The 20,286-nt window shown below is 48.6% G+C and overlaps 1 protein-coding gene across 1 annotated transcript in view; it reads right to left on the bottom strand.

Moving 5' to 3' along the window:
- Positions 1–5,950: 5,950 nt before the first annotated feature.
- LOC309553073 (uncharacterized protein) overlaps positions 5,951–20,286 on the bottom strand; it is a gene marked incomplete at its 5' end in the record, with an annotated part of 124,365 nt that continues 110,029 nt past the window's right edge. The window contains 5 exon segments of the mRNA XM_082253972.1: positions 5,951–6,098; positions 6,101–7,689; positions 7,691–7,750; positions 10,545–11,526; positions 12,457–12,539. Of these exon segments, the coding sequence (XP_082110098.1) occupies positions 6,064–6,098; positions 6,101–7,689; positions 7,691–7,750; positions 10,545–11,526; positions 12,457–12,539 (2,749 nt within the window). The 3' untranslated portion in view covers positions 5,951–6,063.

Below are 20,286 nucleotides of genomic sequence, written 5' to 3'. Positions count from 1 at the left end.
CAGAAGAGGCTGCAAAGAAATGTAAAAAAAAAAACACATAAGAAAACTCATAGGGGTACAAATCACACGAGGCCCTCCAAACACTTACCTAATGGCACAAACACAGTGGTGGTGGTGGTGGTGGTGGTGGTGGTGGTGGTGGTGGTGGTGGCAAAGAGCAGAAGAGGCTGCAAAGAAATGTAAAAAAAAAACACATAAGAAAACTCATAGGGGTACAAATCACACGAGGCCCTCCAAACACTTACCTAATGTCACAAACACAGTGGTGGTGGTGGTGGTGGTGGTGGTGGTGGTGGTGGTGGTGGTGGTGTTAAAGAGCAGAAGAGGCTGCAAAGAAATGTAAAAAAAAAACACATAAGAAAACGCATAGGGGTACAAATCACACGAGGCCCTCCAAACACTTACCTAATGTCACAAACACAGTGGTGGTGGTGGTGGTGGTGTAATCCTTTATAGGCAAAAGGAGGCTGCAAACATTAAACATACATGAGAAATCGCATGACCTACATACGTGCACATAATAAATTACAGTTATCAGGAAAGCAAAAATGGTGTCTTTGGAAGCTGGGAAGGTAAGGGGGCAGGTTTAGATGCCAAATCTAGACTGCACACCTTTAACAAACATGAGAAAACACATGTCCAAACCACATGCACATGGGGCCAACTGCCAATGATTAAAAGACACTTGAGGGGTTCCCAAGCTATTGTGGGTTGGAGGGGATTCACCATAGACAACTTAAGCACACCCAAGATAAGTACAAATTGTCTCCTTCCTTTTTTTTGGGAGAGAGAGATACAATTGTCTTACCTCCAGATAATGTAGGTTGTGGGTCACAGGGTCTTGCTAGCACATAAGAAACATCGATCTATAACATCCAGCAGCCATATTGGCCATGTGCTCCTTTTATAGCTGGCTCACAGGTGTGATAATTAGCGGCCGTTTCTATATATATCTGCGCATTCGCGAATTTGCGCGTTCAAAATGGAGGACGATATCCCAGACGCATTAGATGGTGCAATGCTGGCATTTATTGGTGCCTTGTTTGAGGAGGCCCTGGCACAGGAGGCAGCAGAAGGTGGGGAAGCTGCAGCAGCAGCAGCAGCAGCACCTTCAGCAGCAGCACCTCCAGTCCGTGTGCCCTTACCTCGCCAGCCACGCATTTTTGCTCCAAGGATCTATTTGGACAAGCTGCGGGATTCTGATGTCAGGAGGAAGTTCCGGCTCGAGCGAGGAACTATTCTACACCTCTACCAGCTCATAGCAGAGAAAATTGACCCGGACACACAGCGCGGCCATGCGGTGCCCGGCATGGCCAGATTGCTGGCCACTTTGTATATTTTAGGGCGTGGCAGCTTCCAAGCCACTTCGGGAAGTATCATGGGCATTAGCCAGCCCACAGTTTCAAGGGTGTTCATGTTGGTCATTAATGCCATAGTGGATATAGTGCCCAATTTTATCCACTGGCCACAGAATGAAAATGAGTGGAATGAAGTCAAGTTGGGTTTCTACCGGCGGGCACACATGCCGCAAATCCTAGGGGCAATCGATGGCACCCACATAGCCATTAGGCCCCCAAGGAGCCACGAAAGTGAATACCGGAACCGCAAGCAGTACCACTCTGTGAACGTCCAATTAGTGTGTGACGCCAAACAGCGCATCATGAGTGTCAACACTGGTCACCCAGGGTCGTGCCATGATTCCAGTATGTTAAGAACAAGTACTCTGTACGAGGTGTTTGAAAGTGGACAAATGCCCGAAGGGTGGCTTATTGGTAAAGTATTTTGTCTTAACAACATAAACTGTAAGATTACATAGACATAGGAATAAGCTACATCGGTGTACACCCTGATTTAAGCAAAGCCTACCTAAAATGGATGTGTTATTAGTTGTCAGGCTGTTCACACACAACCAGATCAGCAGCTTAGCAGCTCACAAAAGAAAGATTTGCAAAGTTGTCTTTGAGTCCAATGAAGGTGGTTAACCAATGTGTAAATGGTGTCCTCTAGCCACCCAAAGAAAACCTACAAATGATTCCAATGGTATTGCCATATCCCCAAAGTACTTTGCATAAGTGAGTCAATATTGGTTTCCTCACTCTAGTTGCAGATATATTCCAGAAGTAAGACCTAGGCTAATGTAATAGGAACAGAATAGGGGCCAAGTTGTAACTTGCAAGAGAAACCCACCACTTTGTGTGTCCTTTTTCCCATTTGTATTAGTGATTTAGGCAGTTAGACAGAGTTGAGATGTTTCATATGATTTTTTGCAAACAGACGAGCAGGTTGTTTAGTAAAATGCCTAATTGTCTCCCATTTTGAGGAGTCATCTAAAGTCACATGATATGAATAACTAATTTATATTTTTCTTATTTTTCAGGGGATGCTGGTTACCCGCAGCTGACGTGGCTGATGGCTCCAATCAGGTACCCCCAGGGCCCAGCAGAGAGGAATTACAACAGGGCCTTGCGGAGAAGCCGGAGTATCATTGAGTTGACCATAGGTCTTCTCAAGTCCCGGTTTCTCTGCTTGGCCCGGCCTGGGGGTGAACTCCTGTACTCTCCTACCAAGGCTTCCAAGATCATCCTGGCGTGCTGCGTGTTGCACAACATGTGCGTTGCCCGGGATGATTCTTGGGAGCTGACGGAGGAGAGGGAGCCAGAGGTCCGTCAGCCGGCGGCCCCCAGGCGGCGGAGCACCGCTGCCGGTATGGCCACCCGGAATACCCTGGTTGCTAGCCACTTTACATGTAAGTACTGTAACCGGTCAAGATAGGGCATGTGTATTAATTAGCTAGTTAGCAGAGGTGCCACTCACAGGGAGACAGAGGGTGATTATCATCTGCCAATGACACTTGCCATTGTAGATAAAGTGTAGTCAACATTGGTAAAATTGTGTTACTTGAGCAAAAACATGCACCTCTAACCATAAACATGTTGGTATTGTGAATAGTGTAAAGGGCTGAGAAGAGCTGGCAGGTGTTTATTTGTGTCTATGCCACCTGTGTAGTTATTGATAACATGAACGGCTGCTTGGTATCTTATGGTGTTGTAATTTTCCAGAACATCAACATCTTGGAATCATGGCACGTACCATGGGAAGCCTGTGGTGATGGGCTGTCTGGCGTCACAGGTGTGTATTCAAATGTTTACATTAATGATTTCTGGATTGTGTAAGTTGGCATAAAATGTGTTATTTCACTCGTGATGTCGAAATTAAATGAAGTTCAGAATGAAGCAAACAGGCATTAAGATGTGATTTTCATAATGAAATGTCTTATCCTTTGTTTTATTTTTCCAGGAGTGGTACTGCTTGCGGGTGTAGGTGGTAGAAACCCACCTTGATGGACTCCACTCATTTTCTTTTGTGGTCAGTGGATATTTGGTAAGGCACATGGCCAATGACCAACATGAACACCCTGGAACTTCGAAAGTGGCTTGGAAGCTGCCCAGCAACCTTGCCATGCCTGTCCCCTATGAGCTGGTAGAGGTGCAGAATGGATTCTGAACTCTGCCGGAAGTTGTGGAAGACATCAGAATCCCGTAGCCATGGAGCAAAGATCGTGGTCTGGCGCTGTAAAGGCACACGGACTGGAGAGTGACAATATTCTTTTGCTGCATCCCTCCTTCTGCTGTCATTCTCAAATAAATAAATACATTAGAATTGAACATGTGTTTTTTTGTTTTGTGTGGGTGCCTACAGACAAAAGGGCCATCCACACTGTAAGATTTAGAGAAGACTTTATCCTTCCGATTGACATTTTCTATGTAGTGCAAGGGCCTGCCTGATTGCATCCAAATTGAAAGTGTTGAGGTTTGAGCTTCTATTATATGGTTTGGTTAAGTCTACAGGAAAAAGTCTAGACAAATTGTTAGTGTATGGCCCATTAAGCTGCCAAGGCCGGAGTTTTGCACTTTGCATGCTGCTTGTACTGGTGATGTGAGGGGTTGTAATGTAGAGTAGGGATGTATCAGTGTTGTGTTGAGGTGTGAGGCAAATGTAGTGTTGGACTATGAGGGCCTGTGTTGTTGAAATATGGAGAGAGTCCAATATCAGACACCTATGTTTATTGGTCAAGAAATTGTAAGAACCATGGTAAATATGTAAAGAATTGCATCTCGATAAAACTAGGACCACACTCATAAAATCAAAATTGTGTTGTTTCCATTGATGTGCTTGAAATTTGGGTAGGACACCCCCCTCCCCCCCCAAATTCAAGATAGTTTAAAAAAACTGTTTAAAAAAATGAGAGTGAAAAGAGATCCCAAGTGTAGTGATGTGATTTGAACCCATGACGTTGTGAACTGCAGTGAAGTTGCAAAGCACTTAGCTATTGTGCAGAATAAAGCTGTATGGTGGAAAAAATGGAGTGTGTTAAGGCTAAAAAGCACATATAGCTAAAGAACTAAACATTGTATGGAATGTGGGAAGAAGACCATGGTAAAATTGTGAGGTTTCATCTTGCCCTGAAGTAGGGTAGGGGTTTGGTCACTTGCCTTTGGTACTTTCCTTCATAAGATCGATTCGACACACAGACAAGATCAAAAAAACACTTAAAATGGTGTAAGCTTGCAAGCGCTTCTGAGTGTAACATTATTTAGCAATATATATGATGTAATCCGTTCCATTTTAGCAATATAAACAAAAAAAGAAAATAAAAAAAGTAGGTGGAGATGGTAAGCCTCGAACCTACAGCAGAGGGAGATGAATTACAGACATGTGATGTGAGCACTAATCCACTAGCCCACATCGCTATGTGAAACTGCTATAAGCAGGAAGACATAAGTTTGCGAATTGGCGAAGCCGCGATCGTAAGTGAATCCCGCTGACGGCGGAATTCATTATTGCTGTTTTACTCGCCAATTCGCCGCAGCGCCAGTTAATTGATTTGAACGCGGCGAAACTGAAACACGTCATAGATGTTTGAAGCTGCAGTTTCTTTAAATCCGGCCCTTGCACTTTATTCAGTTTGGAAGAGATTTATTGTTATGAACTTTATATTTAAAACTACTTTTGATATATGATATGTCACACATATGAGTTTATTGATAATATTTATGCTGTTACATTTATTATATTTATATACACAGTTGCACAGTTTATTTATAATATTTATGCTGTTATATTTACTATATTTATATACACAGTTGCACAGTTATTCGCACGAGCACTTTATGATGTTATTTATTTATTAGCACAACTGATATTTATGTTTATGGTTTCGGTTTAAGCAGCGCAGGTACTTAGTTTTTTAGCATATATGACAGATGTTTTCGTTTTGTTCTTTTTCCTCACTCTAAAGCCCCGTACACACGCACAGATTGTTGGCCGACCAATCGGCCATCTTTTGTCCAGTGTTGTTTGGTGGTTGAAATGTGCTCTAGACTTGCACTGGAATTTTGTTGGCCAACAAAAACCAACTTCAGAAGTGATGTCATGTGCTGGTTACTTTCCGTGTGTTTTTTCTTCTCTGAGCATGCCCAGTCTTGCTCATCTGATTTTTGTCGGCCGAAATCTGTACTGACTGAGGAACAATCGGCCGTTCTGTTGTTGGCCAACAAAAATTTTATAGCATGCACACCAGATTTTTTTCGGCCGAAAATTCACAGTTGGTTGTCGGAAGCATCATACTAACAAGCCTACAATCGGCCGATCGGACGTTGGCCAACAATTTACGGCCAACAATCTGTGCGTGTGTACGAGGCTTTACTCTAAACTTTATCTCCCCTCCTTCACATTTCCGGGGGTTCAGTCCTCCTGGGAGGGGTACACCTGGTCACACAATCATTTTACTATGTACATCAACAAACCAAAAAACATCTCACACCCCCAGTATAACCTGACTTTTTCTATTATACTCATTTATTTCCTATTAATAATATAATAATATTTCCATATATATTGCAGATCAGCATGATTTTGTAGCAGGACCTCCTATTTCTGTAAACCTGCACCCTGATTTGTACTGCACCCCAAACTACAATAAAAGAGACACTGACTGGAGTCCCCACTTTTTGTCCCATTGGATGGATTTTTTGGATCTGACCCTCCCTTCCTGTGATGTCATCAGTTTCTGGGAGGAGTTCTCACATCTCCTGTTTCCCCCCTCGTATCTTTATACAACCCTCATGTACCCATAACCCAGCATGGAGGGGCTCAGTGAAGGTGGTGGTGATGGTGTGGAGGTGTCGGATCGGGTCACACAGATCATAAAAGGAGATCCGCCCGGCCTCATAATCCAGATCTATCCTGACTCTGTTACTGGAGATATTGGTGGGTAAGGGGGTCTTATTACTGTTATGTATCACCGAATACTGATTATCATACCTGTACAATCCCCAGGACTTCTTATTCCATCCAATCCCTGACTTTACCCCTCTCCTGTCTATACTGGGGTAACACATCCCGATTATCCAGCTCTTTGACCCCCCGACATCCACTTCCCAGTAATGTCTCCCTGAGGAGAAACTCTGACTGCTCATCACCTGAGGATACTGGAATCTCTCTGGAGTTTCTGGGTGATTCTGCTTCCTATCTGACCTGGATACAGTTTTCCTGTCATCTGATATCTGTAGATAATTATGAGCTGTATTTCCATCCAGTAATATGTCTGCAGCTCCCTGTATATAGAAGTATACATTTACCTCTGTTATTATATCAGATAAACCTGTGTGTAAGACCCCCGCCACACCCAGACCCCCTCCATCATGGAGGAGTTCCTCATGTCTCTCTCTGTCCTCATTATCTCCATCCTCAGTATCACACAAGTCACCTGTGTCTGATTCCTGTAGGACAGTCAGTGGATCCGTCATGTTACACAGCTCCTCAATGTCCACCATCTTCCTGGACAGCTCCTCCTTCTTTATTTCCAGATCCCGGATGGAGATGGAGATCCGCTCTGCCCGCCCGGAGATCTCCCTCAGGATTCTCTTCTCCAGGTCCTCCAGACGTCTCCTGAGATCTCTAAACAGGGCAGTGACTCTCTCGGTGTCACCAGCTGCTTCTTCTTCTACTTTCCTCCTGTGCTCCTCCAGACTCTGGACTCTTTCCTCCATCTCCTCTCTCTTTGTCAGAAGTTTCTGCAGAACATTCCTCAGTGTCTCCTTCTTCTTATCAGAAGCCTCATCCAGTGACTCCATCTTATGTCCTTTATGTTCTCCAGTCACACAAAACTTACAGATACAGGTGTCATCCTCAGTGCAGTAATACTCCAGGATCTTCTTATGGACGGAGCATTTCCTGCTCTCCATGGACAAGGTGGGGTCACATAAGATGTGTTCTAGGGACTTTTTGTGGACTTTCAGGTGTTTATCACACAGAGAAACCTCACAGTGTAGACAGGATCTAACAGCAGGTACAGGAGAGTCCACACAGTAAGTACAGAAGACCCCGGACTCCTCCTGATCAGGCTGAGCAGACAGGAAATTCTCCACTATGTTACGCAGTGTTATGTTCCTCTGCAGTGCAGGCCGATCCGGAAACTTCTCTCTGCATTCAGGACAGGAATATCCTCCAGACCCCTCCTGTGTATCCAGCACACCATCAATACAGACCCGGCAGAAGTTGTGTCCACATCTCAGGTTTACAGGATCTGTATAAATGTTCAGACAGACGGAACATTCCAGCTCAGCTCTCAGATTAGCAGACGCCATCGCTGACAGCAGAAGAGGGAAGCGAAAGTGAGACACGGGGAGAATGCAGTTGGGAGGGGTCACCTCCTCCTACACAGGATAAGGCTGGGCTGTGACTTGTACTGTATTCAAAGGATTAGTTATATGAAGGGACACAGGTAATAAAAGCGTCTCCTGTAGAACAATGTGCATCTCCTGGGAAAATAACAGCCATTTTCGTATTTAAATAATAATATACTGTACAGCACACAGATGGTTTGCTATCTGGATTATCTATAGAGATTAAAAAAACAACTTTGTTGCAGATTCCTTCTATTTTTTGTTCCGAAGAAAAAGCAGTGTGTTCCACCATGTACATTCCAGACTGATTCCTGAATATGAGGGTCTGCGCTCATTAAAACCACCTGGTGCAATGTCAGTATTCCATTGCGGACAGTTGCTGTGTCTGCATCCTTTTGGAAGTATTTACCGAATATACTTGAGTTTAAGCCGACTTTTTCAGCGTGTTTTTTTATGCTGAAAAAGCCCCCCTCGGCTTATACTTGAGTCACGGTCTCACTTATCTTTTCCCCGGTCAGTGCGCATGCGCCGCCACAGCTAGGGAAAGCCCGTGCACGTTACCATCTCCTGTACTATGCATGTACCATCTCCTGTACCATGCCCACAGCCCTGCATCTCCTGTACTTTGTCCGCAGGCCCTGCCCCATGACCGCAGCCCCTGTTTTGGGTCTCGTGTTGGTCCAGTTGGGTCCAGTAGCTGCTGCCTGCATTTCCCACCCTAGGCTTATACTCGAGTCAATACGTTTTTCCAGTTTTTTGTGGGAAAAATAAGGTGCCTCGTCTTATATTTGGGTCGGCTTATACTCGAGTATATACGGTAACCCTTTAAAGTATTCCACCAAAGGATGTATTGCAGTCCAAAACATTTTAATTAGAGAAACCAAAGCAAATGTACAACATATCATATCAGGTGGTACAAAACGTGAAACGAACAAAAAGAACATGGGATAAGATGAAATGAACAGACCAAAGCTCAATCGTACAGTGGAACATAGGAACATACAAGACTGTTATGGACCGTCTAGCTAAATCCACAATCAGACTTGAGATGACACAGGTATCTGTGCTACGGTGTAGGGCTGGAGGAATACCATATAGCCAGCAACTGCAATGGCCTCCATTAAAGTAGGGTTACCTGGGAGAGAGGGCGAACATAAGCGACGGTGGTGCCCCCCGTGACCCAACACCCCCAATGGGGAACTCACTGTATCCGGACACAGGGGGCAACCACCAAGTGAGTGCAGTACCCAGTCTGGGGTAGGTAATTCCGGGACTACCTACAGAGACGGTCAATGGAGCGGGGTATGTTATCCCAAGAGTTGGTGCGGGTCTGCTAACAGGGAATGGGGGGGGGGGGAGGAAGGGAAGCGGGGGGAGGAAGGAAGGGAGGAAGAGGAGAAAACAAGAGGGAAGGAATGAGGGGGGGGAGGAGGAGGTAGTGAAGCTGAGAGGAGTGACGAGGTCAGCAGGGGAGATGCGAGGGAGTTAAAGAGCGTTATCGGAAATAATTGTGAGGGGAAAAGTAAATAAGTGGTGGGCTTTAAAGGGTGTTTCAGAAGACGGACCTGTAGGGGGTACAAAAGGAAGACCCGGAGGGAAATCAGGAAGAGCATAGGGGTAAAAGCGGGCTATGTTTTGGGGAAAGATCTAGTTTCTTTCGGACCGTATGGAAGAGGCATAGAGTCGCTCCCATGACTGGGTGAGCCAGTATCGGTCGCAGCGTCTTAGATGGTGTCACCCAGGGGAGATGGTGCGCAGGGAGTGCGGAGGTGGCAGTCTCTAAGTTCACCCGATCTTTGGAGCCTGCATGAGCGTGCCAGTCAATTATCCTGGTAAGGTGGCAGGCCCAGGGGTATTTGAGTAGATGTGGCAATCCTGCCCCTCCCTCCGACTTGGGGTGGGTAAGTGTGTCCCATCTAAGTCTCGACTTCTGGGATCTCCAAAGAAAGTCAGAGCAAATACGTTGGTAGGATTTGAAGAACGCTGGGGGGACATGGATAGGGAGAGCTTGCAGGATATAGAGCAGTCGGGGGAGGATGTTCATCTTCACAATTGCAATTCTGCCAAACCAAGAGAAATGCCCTTGGGACCAAGATTGTAAGTCCATTTTAACTGAGTGTAGAATCGCTAGATGGTTCTTGGTATATAAATCCGAGAGGTTGCTTGGTATCTGGACTCCTAGGTAAATGATAGCGTGGGGGTCCCATTGGAAGGGAAAGTTGGTCTGGCAGAGTTGCAAGAGTGAAGATGGCAAGGAGATGTTGAGGGCACGGGATTTGGAATAATTAATTTTCAGGTTGGAAAGGTCTTGAAATGATTTGAGAGCCGAGAGAATGTTTGGGACAGATGTCAGGGGGTCCGTGAGAAAAGGAGGATGTCGTCAGCGTAGGCTGCTAATTTGTAGGTTTTGCCTTTCAAATAGATACCCTTGATGTTCAGGTCAGTTTGAATTTGGCACAGCAAGGGTTCCAGGGTAAGAATGTAAATGAAAGGGGATAGGGGGCAACCCTGTCTCGTGCCGTTCGAGAAGGCATCCAAGAGAGGGCCGTTGACCCGGACTCTTGCCATGGGGGTGGAGTAGAGGATCGAGACACATTGCAGAAACCGGCCTGTCAGCCCCAGGGCCTTAAGTGCTTCCGTCATGTAGTCCCAGGCAACTCTGTCGAACGCCTTCTCCGCTTCGAGCGACAGGAAAAATCCGGGGGTGTTGGTGGTGGAGAGTCAGTGATGGAGATGAAGTGCTTTGGTTTGGTAGTGTTATCCCTCGCTTCTCGGCCAGGAATGAACCCGAATTGATTGAGGGAAATTACTTCAGGGATAGAGGGAAGGAGGCGGTTAGCTAATACTTTGGCGTACAATTTGAAGTCCACATTAAGGAGCGATATTGGCCGATAGTTAGGGACCAGGGATGCGTCTTTGCCCGGTTTGGGGATGACCTCGATATGTGCCTCCAGGAGGTCCGAGTGGAAGGGATCCGCGTCTGGAAAGGCGTTAAAAGCGTTAACCATATGTGGCAGCAGTAGGTCGGAAAAGGCTTTGTAATAACCCACCGGGAGGCCATCCGGGCCCGGGAATTTGCCCGGTTTGGATTGTTTCAGAGCCGTCATAATTTCCATCGATGTGATGGGTGCATTCAGGTCAGATAGGGCGTCTTCCGAGAGGGGGGTGGGGGAGTATTGTCCCAGGAATTGTTGGATCTCATGAAGTCTGGAGCTCTGGAGCCCAGGAGAGTCCGTCTGTGGCAAGTTATACAATTTGGAGTAATAGCTGACAAATTGGGCAGCTATGTCAGGAGTAGAGGCCAGCGATTTGCTGGACGGGTCCACAATAGAGTGGATTGTATTGGTAGCCCTTTTTTTCTGAAGAGCTCTGGCCAGGAGTCTGCCCGATTTGTTGGCATGCTCGTAGAAGAGGCCCTGAGACAGGGCGAACCTGCGGCGGACAGACTTCCCCAGGACCTCCAGCAGCTCTTGACGGGCTAGAGTAAGTTCTGCGAGGGTGGTGGACGCCAGGGTGTGTTTGATTTTGAGCAAAAGAGACTCGGCGTGAGCCTCTCTGCGTTTAGACGCGAGTGCTATGAATTCCCCACGGATCACGCAATTGTGCGCTGCCCAGAGCGTGGTACAGTCAGTGTCCGGGGACCCATTTTCAGCAAAATAGTGAGTGAGGCGGTCTGTGAGCGCTGAGGTGCACGCAGCATCTGAGAGGAGAGAGCTGTCCATTTGCCAGGCACGCGGGGTATGCGACCATATAGGGAACAAGAAGGTGACACTAAGGGGGTTGTGGTCCGAAAGGTACATTGGCTCAATAGAAGCGGAGAGGAGGGTTGGCAACAGATCTTGGGAAACCAAGAGATAGTCAATGCGGGAGTAGCGATTATGGGCGGGGGGGGGGGGGGCGAGTAGAAAGTGAAGTCTTTGGTGTCTGGGTGGAGAGTGCGCCACGAATCGTGTAGGAGAAGGGTTGTTAGTAGGTTTTTGATTGCACGTAGGGCAGCGTATGGCATAGAGGAGGAGCCCTCCGACGTGTCCATGAGCGGAGACAGGGCGACATTAAAGTCCCCTCCCAAGATAAGCTGTCCGGAGCAGAAGTCTGACAACTTTTGGAGGGTAGACCTGAAGAAGGGGACCAGGTTCTTGTTGGGGGCATAGACATTGGCCAGTGTAAGAGGGCGGCCGTGCAACGTGCCCTTGAGTTAAGGGGAACCGGCCATGGTCGTCAGCCAAGGACTCCAAGACCTTGAATGGGCAATGTTTAGAGAGGAGGATAGACACTCCCTCACCAAAGGATGTGTTGATGAATGATGTTTAATACTGTACTTGTATCTTAGTGCAAATGTCTGAGATATTCAGTGAGCCAATCAGCCAGCAGCAAATTACATTTCTGGGGGTTCTGTACACCAGGTTGCCATAGTGCATTGCATTTTTTTGCTGCACAAAATGCAAATTCTACAGTGGATATAGTGTCAATAATGGGAGATAGACAAGCTATAGAAGAGCTAAAAGGTTTGCTAGATTTGGTATATACTGTAGCAGTGTGCAGAGGGTTCATTCAGAATTTGTGATCACACCCCTTCAGCACCTGATGGGTTTTATATACTGTATGTATACAGTAAGCCATTAGGATCTGAGCATAGGCATAAAGGGGAGGAAAGATGAGAGATGGTGGTGGAACTCAGATTGTGACTGATACTCTGGCAACAACATGTTGTGGGTGAGGTCTAGCACACCAATGCACTAGGGGTACCTTTGCTACAAAACATGCTCACCAATGCCCTGGGCCAGGCAGGAACTGCGGTCATGTGCAAAGTTCATCATAAAGGCCAGAGATCTTTGAACTACGGCTCTCCAGCTGTTGCGGAACAGCACGTTCCATGAGGAAAAAAACAGACATGACAAGGCATGATGAGAATTGTAGTGGCTGAACAACTGGAGGGCCATAGTTTGAAGACCCCCTGATTAAGGCACTCTACCGGCTTAGAGATGAGCTAACACTGCAAGTAGTATGAAACTGAAACTATTTTCCAAGAGTTGTCCCCTTGCTTTACTTTCGGTGGTGTACTTGTGGTGCATTAGAGGCAACGGGCTGAACCACACTGCACCCACCAGTCAGCAAACCTCTGTTACCTCCCTCCCATTAAGAGAATGAAACCCTGCCAGACACCTACAGCTGGTCGTATGCGTGTCCTATTTTGACTCTTCATATACCGTACCTATTGGTCAGGGTGAGGGCTTCCATAACGCTGGTCTGCTCCTGGTTGTCCTGGAAGATGGACCGCTAGGGAGGGAGGCTTCCCCTTGCTACCAGAGGATACTTCACCTAACTGAGGTACCACTCCTCCACTGGTTGCTTACAATGCCTCATGGAACAACACGTTCCACGAGGCATTGTAAAACAGACATGACTAGGCATGATGGGAATTGTAGTGCCTAACCAACTGGAGGGCCATAGTTTGAAGACCGCTGATTAAGGCAGTGCACCAGCTTAGAGATTAGCTAACACTACAAGTAGTATGAAACTGAATCTCTTTTCCAAGAGTTGTCCCCTTGCTTTACTTTCAGTAGTGTAATTGTGGTGCATTAGGGGCAACCGGCTGAACCACACTGCACCACCCAGTCAGCAAACCTCTGTTACCTCCCTCCCAGTATCAGAATGAAACCCTGCCAGACACCTACAGCTGGTCGTATGCGTCAGAGGCGGCTCTAGACTTTTTGAGGCCTTAGGCGAAATTAAAATATGAGGCCCCCCTTGCGCGATAAAAAAAATAAATAAGCAGGCTATATTATTAACTGTATAAATTGCATATTTTAAGGCAAACATTAACCACTTAAGCCCCGGAAGATTTTACCCCCTTCCTGATCAGCCCCTATTTTGCGATTTGTCACTGCGTGACTTTAAAGGTCAATTGCGCGGCCATGCGAAGCTGTACCTAAACTAATTTGACATCCTTTTTTTCCCACAAACAGAGCTTTCTTTTGGTGGTATTTGATCACCTGTGCGATTTTTTGATCATGCGCTATAAACAAAAAAAGAGCGACAATTTTGCAAAAATAACAATATTTTTCACTTTTTTTTTATATGAAATTCCCCAAAAAAATGTAAAAATCCAAATGTTTTAACATTTTCGGCAAATTTGTTTTCTGCTACCTATGTTTGGTAAAAAAATCGCAATAAGCCTATTTTGATTGGTTTGCGCAAAAGTTATTGCGTTTACTAACTAAGGGAATGATTTTTGTCATTTTTATTGTTTTTTTTTTTTAACAAGTAATGGCGGCGATCTGCGATTTTTTTTGCGGGACTGCGACATTGCGGGGGACAGATCGGACCCTTGACTGACATTATTCACACTTTTGGGGGTACCAGTGACATTACTACAGTAATCAGTGATATACATATGCACTGTTACTGTAAAAATTACACTGGCAGGGAAGGGGTTAAATTTATTGGAGAAGGAGGGGTTAAGTGTGTCCCTAGGGGCATTTTACTAACTGTTATGGGATGTGGCTGTTTGGACCTTCTATGGCCCTGTCCAGATCTCCTAGAGTAACTGCCTGTCTCCTGGAATCTCCTCCATGCTCTTGAGACTGTGCTGGGAGACACAGCAAACCTTCTGGCAATGACATGTATTGATGTGCCATCCTAGAGGAGTGTGACTGCCTGTGCAACTTCTATAGGGTCCAGGTATGGCCTCATGCTACCAGTAGTGACACTGACCCCCTCTATAGGGTCCAGGTATGGCCTCATGCTACCAGTAGTGGCACTGACCCCCTCTATAGGGTCCAGGTATGACCTCATGCTACCAGTAGTGACACTGACCCCCTCTATAGGGTCCAGGTATGGCCTCATGCTACCAGTAGTGACACTGACCCCCTCTATAGGGTCCAGGTATGACCTCATGCTACCAGTAGTGGCACTGACCCCCTCTATAGGGTCCAGGTATGACCTCATGCTACCAGTAGTGACACTGACCCCCTCTATAGGGTCCAGGTATGGCCTCATGCTACCAGTAGTGGCACTGACCCCCTCTATAGGGTCCAGGTATGGCCTCATGCTACCAGTAGTAACACTGACCCCCTCTATAGGGTCCAGGTATCGCCTCATGCTACCAGTAGTGACACTGACCCCCTCTATAGGGTCCAGGTATGGCCTCATGCTACCAGTAGTGGCACTGACCCCCTCTATAGGGTCCAGGTATGACCTCATGCTACCAGTAGTGACACTGACCCCCTCTATAGGGTCCAGGTATGACCTCATGCTACCAGTAGTGGCACTGACCCCCTCTATAGGGTCCAGGTATGGCCTCATGCTACCAGTAGTGACACTGACCTCCTCTATAGGGTCCAGGTATGGCCTCATGCTACCAGTAGTGACACTGACCCCCTCTATAGGGTCCAGGTATGGCCTCATGCTACCAGTAGTGGCACTGACCCCCTCTATAGGGTCCAGGTATGACCTCATGCTACCAGTAGTGACACTGACCCCCTCTATAGGGTCCAGGTATGACCTCATGCTACCAGTAGTGGCACTGACCCCCTCTATAGGGTCCAGGTATGGCCTCATGCTACCAGTAGTGACACTGACCTCCTCTATAGGGTCCAGGTATGGCCTCATGCTACCAGTAGTGACACTGACCCCCTCTATAGGGTCCAGGTATGGCCTCATGCTACCAGTAGTGGCACTGACCCCCTCTATAGGGTCCAGGTATGGCCTCATGCTACCAGTAGTGACACTGACCCCCTCTATAGGGTCCAGGTATGGCCTCATGCTACCAGTAGTGACACTGACCCCCTCTATAGGGTCCAGGTATGGCCTCATGCTACCAGTAGTGACACTGACCTCCTCTATAGGGTCCAGGTATGGCCTCATGCTACCAGTAGTGACACTGACCCCCTCTATAGGGTCCAGGTATGGCCTCATGCTACCAGTAGTGACACTGACCTCCTCTATAGGGTCCAGGTATGGCCTCATGCTACCAGTAGTGACACTGACCCCCTCTATAGGGTCCAGGTATGGCCTCATGCTACCAGTAGTGACACTGACCTCCTCTATAGGGTCCAGGTATGGCCTCATGCTACCAGTAGTGACACTGACCCCCTCTATAGGGTCCAGGTATGGCCTCATGCTACCAGTAGTGGCACTGACCCCCTCTATAGGGTCCAGGTATGACCTCATACTACCAGTAGTGACACTGACCCCCTCTATAGGGTCCAGGTATGGCCTCATGCTACCAGTAGTGGCACTGACCCCCTCTATAGGGTCCAGGTATGACCTCATGCTACCAGTAGTGGCACTGACCCCCTCTATAGGGTCCAGGTATGGCCTCATGCTACCAGTAGTGACACTGACCTCCTCTATAGGGTCCAGGTATGGCCTCATGCTACCAGTAGTGACACTGACCCCCTCTATAGGGTCCAGGTATGGCCTCATGCTACCAGTAGTGGCACTGACCCCCTCTATAGGGTCCAGGTATGACCTCATACTACCAGTAGTGACACTGACCCCCTCTATAGGGTCCAGGTATCGCCTCATGCTACCAGTAGTGACACTGACCCCCCTCTATAGGGTCCAGGTATGGCCTCATGCTACCAGTAGTGGCACTGACCCCCTCTATAGGGTCCAGGTATGACCTCATACTACCAGTAGTGACACTGACCCCCTCTATAGGGTCCAGGTATGGCCTCATGCTACCAGTAGTGACACTGACCCCCTCTATAGGGTCCAGGTATGGCCTCATGCTACCAGTAGTGACACTGACCCCCTCTATAGGGTCCAGGTATGACCTCATGCTACCAGTAGTGGCACTGACCCCCTCTATAGGGTCCAGGTATGGCCTCATGCTACCAGTAGTGACACTGACCTCCTCTATAGGGTCCAGGTATGGCCTCATGCTACCAGTAGTGACACTGACCCCCTCTATAGGGTCCAGGTATGGCCTCATGCTACCAGTAGTGACACTGACCTCCTCTATAGGGTCCAGGTATGGCCTCATGCTACCAGTAGTGACACTGACCCCCTCTATAGGGTCCAGGTATGGCCTCATGCTACCAGTAGTGGCACTGACCCCCTCTATAGGGTCCAGGTATGACCTCATACTACCAGTAGTGACACTGACCCCCTCTATAGGGTCCAGGTATCGCCTCATGCTACCAGTAGTGACACTGACCCCCTCTATAGGGTCCAGGTATCGCCTCATGCTACCAGTAGTGACACTGACCCCCTCTATAGGGTCCAGGTATGGCCTCATGCTACCAGTAGTGGCACTGACCCCCTCTATAGGGTCCAGGTATGACCTCATGCTACCAGTAGTGGCACTGACCCCCTCTATAGGGTCCAGGTATGGCCTCATGCTACCAGTAGTGACACTGACCTCCTCTATAGGGTCCAGGTATGGCCTCATGCTACCAGTAGTGACACTGACCCCCTCTATAGGGTCCAGGTATGGCCTCATGCTACCAGTAGTGGCACTGACCCCCTCTATAGGGTCCAGGTATGACCTCATACTACCAGTAGTGACACTGACCCCCTCTATAGGGTCCAGGTATCGCCTCATGCTACCAGTAGTGACACTGACCCCCTCTATAGGGTCCAGGTATGGCCTCATGCTACCAGTAGTGGCACTGACCCCCTCTATAGGGTCCAGGTATGACCTCATACTACCAGTAGTGACACTGACCCCCTCTATAGGGTCCAGGTATGGCCTCATGCTACCAGTAGTGACACTGACCCCCTCTATAGGGTCCAGGTATGACCTCATGCTACCAGTAGTGGCACTGACCCCCTCTATAGGGTCCAGGTATGACCTCATACTACCAGTAGTGACACTGACCCCCTCTATAGGGTCCAGGTATGGCCTCATGCTACCAGTAGTGACACTGACCCCCTCTATAGGGTCCAGGTATGGCCTCATGCTACCAGTAGTGACACTGACCCCCTCTATAGGGTCCAGGTATGGCCTCATGCTACCAGTAGTGACACTGACCCCCTCTATAGGGTCCAGGTATGGCCTCATGCTACCAGTAGTGGCACTGACCCCCTCTATAGGGTCCAGGTATGACCTCATACTACCAGTAGTGACACTGACCCCCTCTATAGGGTCCAGGTATCGCCTCATGCTACCAGTAGTGACACTGACCCCCTCTATAGGGTCCAGGTATCGCCTCATGCTACCAGTAGTGACACTGACCCCCTCTATAGGGTCCAGGTATGGCCTCATGCTACCAGTAGTGGCACTGACCCCCTCTATAGGGTCCAGGTATGACCTCATGCTACCAGTAGTGGCACTGACCCCCTCTATAGGGTCCAGGTATGGCCTCATGCTACCAGTAGTGACACTGACCTCCTCTATAGGGTCCAGGTATGGCCTCATGCTACCAGTAGTGACACTGACCCCCTCTATAGGGTCCAGGTATGGCCTCATGCTACCAGTAGTGGCACTGACCCCCTCTATAGGGTCCAGGTATGACCTCATACTACCAGTAGTGACACTGACCCCCTCTATAGGGTCCAGGTATCGCCTCATGCTACCAGTAGTGACACTGACCCCCTCTATAGGGTCCAGGTATGGCCTCATGCTACCAGTAGTGGCACTGACCCCCTCTATAGGGTCCAGGTATGACCTCATACTACCAGTAGTGACACTGACCCCCTCTATAGGGTCCAGGTATGGCCTCATGCTACCAGTAGTGACACTGACCCCCTCTATAGGGTCCAGGTATGACCTCATGCTACCAGTAGTGGCACTGACCCCCTCTATAGGGTCCAGGTATGACCTCATACTACCAGTAGTGACACAGACCCCCTCTATAGGGTCCAGGTATCGCCTCATGCTACCAGTAGTGACACTGACCCCCTCTATAGGGTCCAGGTATGGCCTCATGCTACCAGTAGTGACACTGACCCCCTCTATAGGGTCCAGGTATGGCCTCATGCTACCAGTAGTGGCACTGACCCCCTCTATAGGGTCCAGGTATGACCTCATACTACCAGTAGTGACACTGACCCCCTCTATAGGGTCCAGGTATGGCCTCATGCTACCAGTAGTGACACTGACCCCCTCTATAGGGTCCAGGTATGACCTCATACTACCAGTAGTGACACTGACCTCCTCTATAGGGTCCAGGTATGGCCTCATGCTACCAGTAGTGACACTGACCTCCTCTATAGGGTCCAGGTATGACCTCATACTACCAGTAGTGACACTGACCCCCTCTATAGGGTCCAGGTATCGCCTCATGCTACCAGTAGTGACACTGACCCCCTCTATAGGGTCCAGGTATGGCCTCATGCTACCAGTAGTGACACTGACCTCCTCTATAGGGTCCAGGTATGGCCTCATGCTACCAGTAGTGACACTGACCCCCTCTATAGGGTCCAGGTATCGCCTCATGCTACCAGTAGTGGCACTGACCCCCTCTATAGGGTCCAGGTATGGCATCATGCTACCAGTAGTGACACTGACCTCCTCTATAGGGTCCAGGTATGGCCTCATGCTACCAGTAGTGACACTGACCCCCTCTATAGGGTCCAGGTATGGCCTCATGCTACCAGTAGTGGCACTGACCCCCTCTATAGGGTCCAGGTATGGCCTCATGCTACCAGTAGTGACACTGACCTCCTCTATAGGGTCCAGGTATGGCCTCATGCTACCAGTAGTGGCACTGACCCCCTCTATAGGGTCCAGGTATGGCATCATGCTACCAGTAGTGACACTGACCTCCTCTATAGGGTCCAGGTATGGCCTCATGCTACCAGTAGTGACACTGACCCCCTCTATAGGGTCCAGGTATGGCATCATGCTACCAGTAGTGGCACTGACCCCCTCTATAGGGTCCAGGTATGGCCTCATGCTACCAGTAGTGACACTGACCCCCTCTATAGGGTCCAGGTATGGCCTCATGCTACCAGTAATGACACTGACCCCCCTCTATAGGGTCCAGGTATGGCCTCATGCTACCAGTAGTGACACTGACCCCCTCTATAGGGTCCAGGTATGGCCTCATGCTACCAGTAGTGACACTGACCTCCTCTATAGGGTCCAGGTATGGCCTCATGCTACCAGTAGTGACACTGACCCCCTCTATAGGGTCCAGGTATGGCATCATGCTACCAGTAGTGGCACTGACCCCCTCTATAGGGTCCAGGTATGGCATCATGCTACCAGTAGTGGCACTGACCCCCTCTATAGGGTCCAGGTATGGCCTCATGCTACCAGTAGTGACACTGACCCCCTCTATAGGGTCCAGGTATGGCCTCATGCTACCAGTAGTGGCACTGACCCCCTCTATAGGGTCCAGGTATGGCATCATGCTACCAGTAGTGGCACTGACCCCCTCTATAGGGTCCAGGTATGGCCTCATGCTACCAGTAGTGGCACTGACCCCCTCTATAGGGTCCAGGTATGGCATCATGCTACCAGTAGTGACACTGACCTCCTCTATAGGGTCCAGGTATGGCCTCATGCTACCAGTAGTGACACTGACCCCCTCTATAGGGTCCAGGTATGGCATCATGCTACCAGTAGTGGCACTGACCCCCTCTATAGGGTCCAGGTATGGCCTCATGCTACCAGTAGTGACACTGACCCCCTCTATAGGGTCCA

This window comes from Pelophylax lessonae, assembly GCF_965119305.1.
Source record: "Pelophylax lessonae genome assembly, chromosome: 4".
In the NCBI taxonomy this organism is placed as follows: Eukaryota; Metazoa; Chordata; class Amphibia; order Anura; family Ranidae; genus Pelophylax; species Pelophylax lessonae.
The sequence above is the reverse complement of the archived record's forward strand: the minus strand, read 5'-3'. Positions and strand labels throughout refer to the sequence as shown.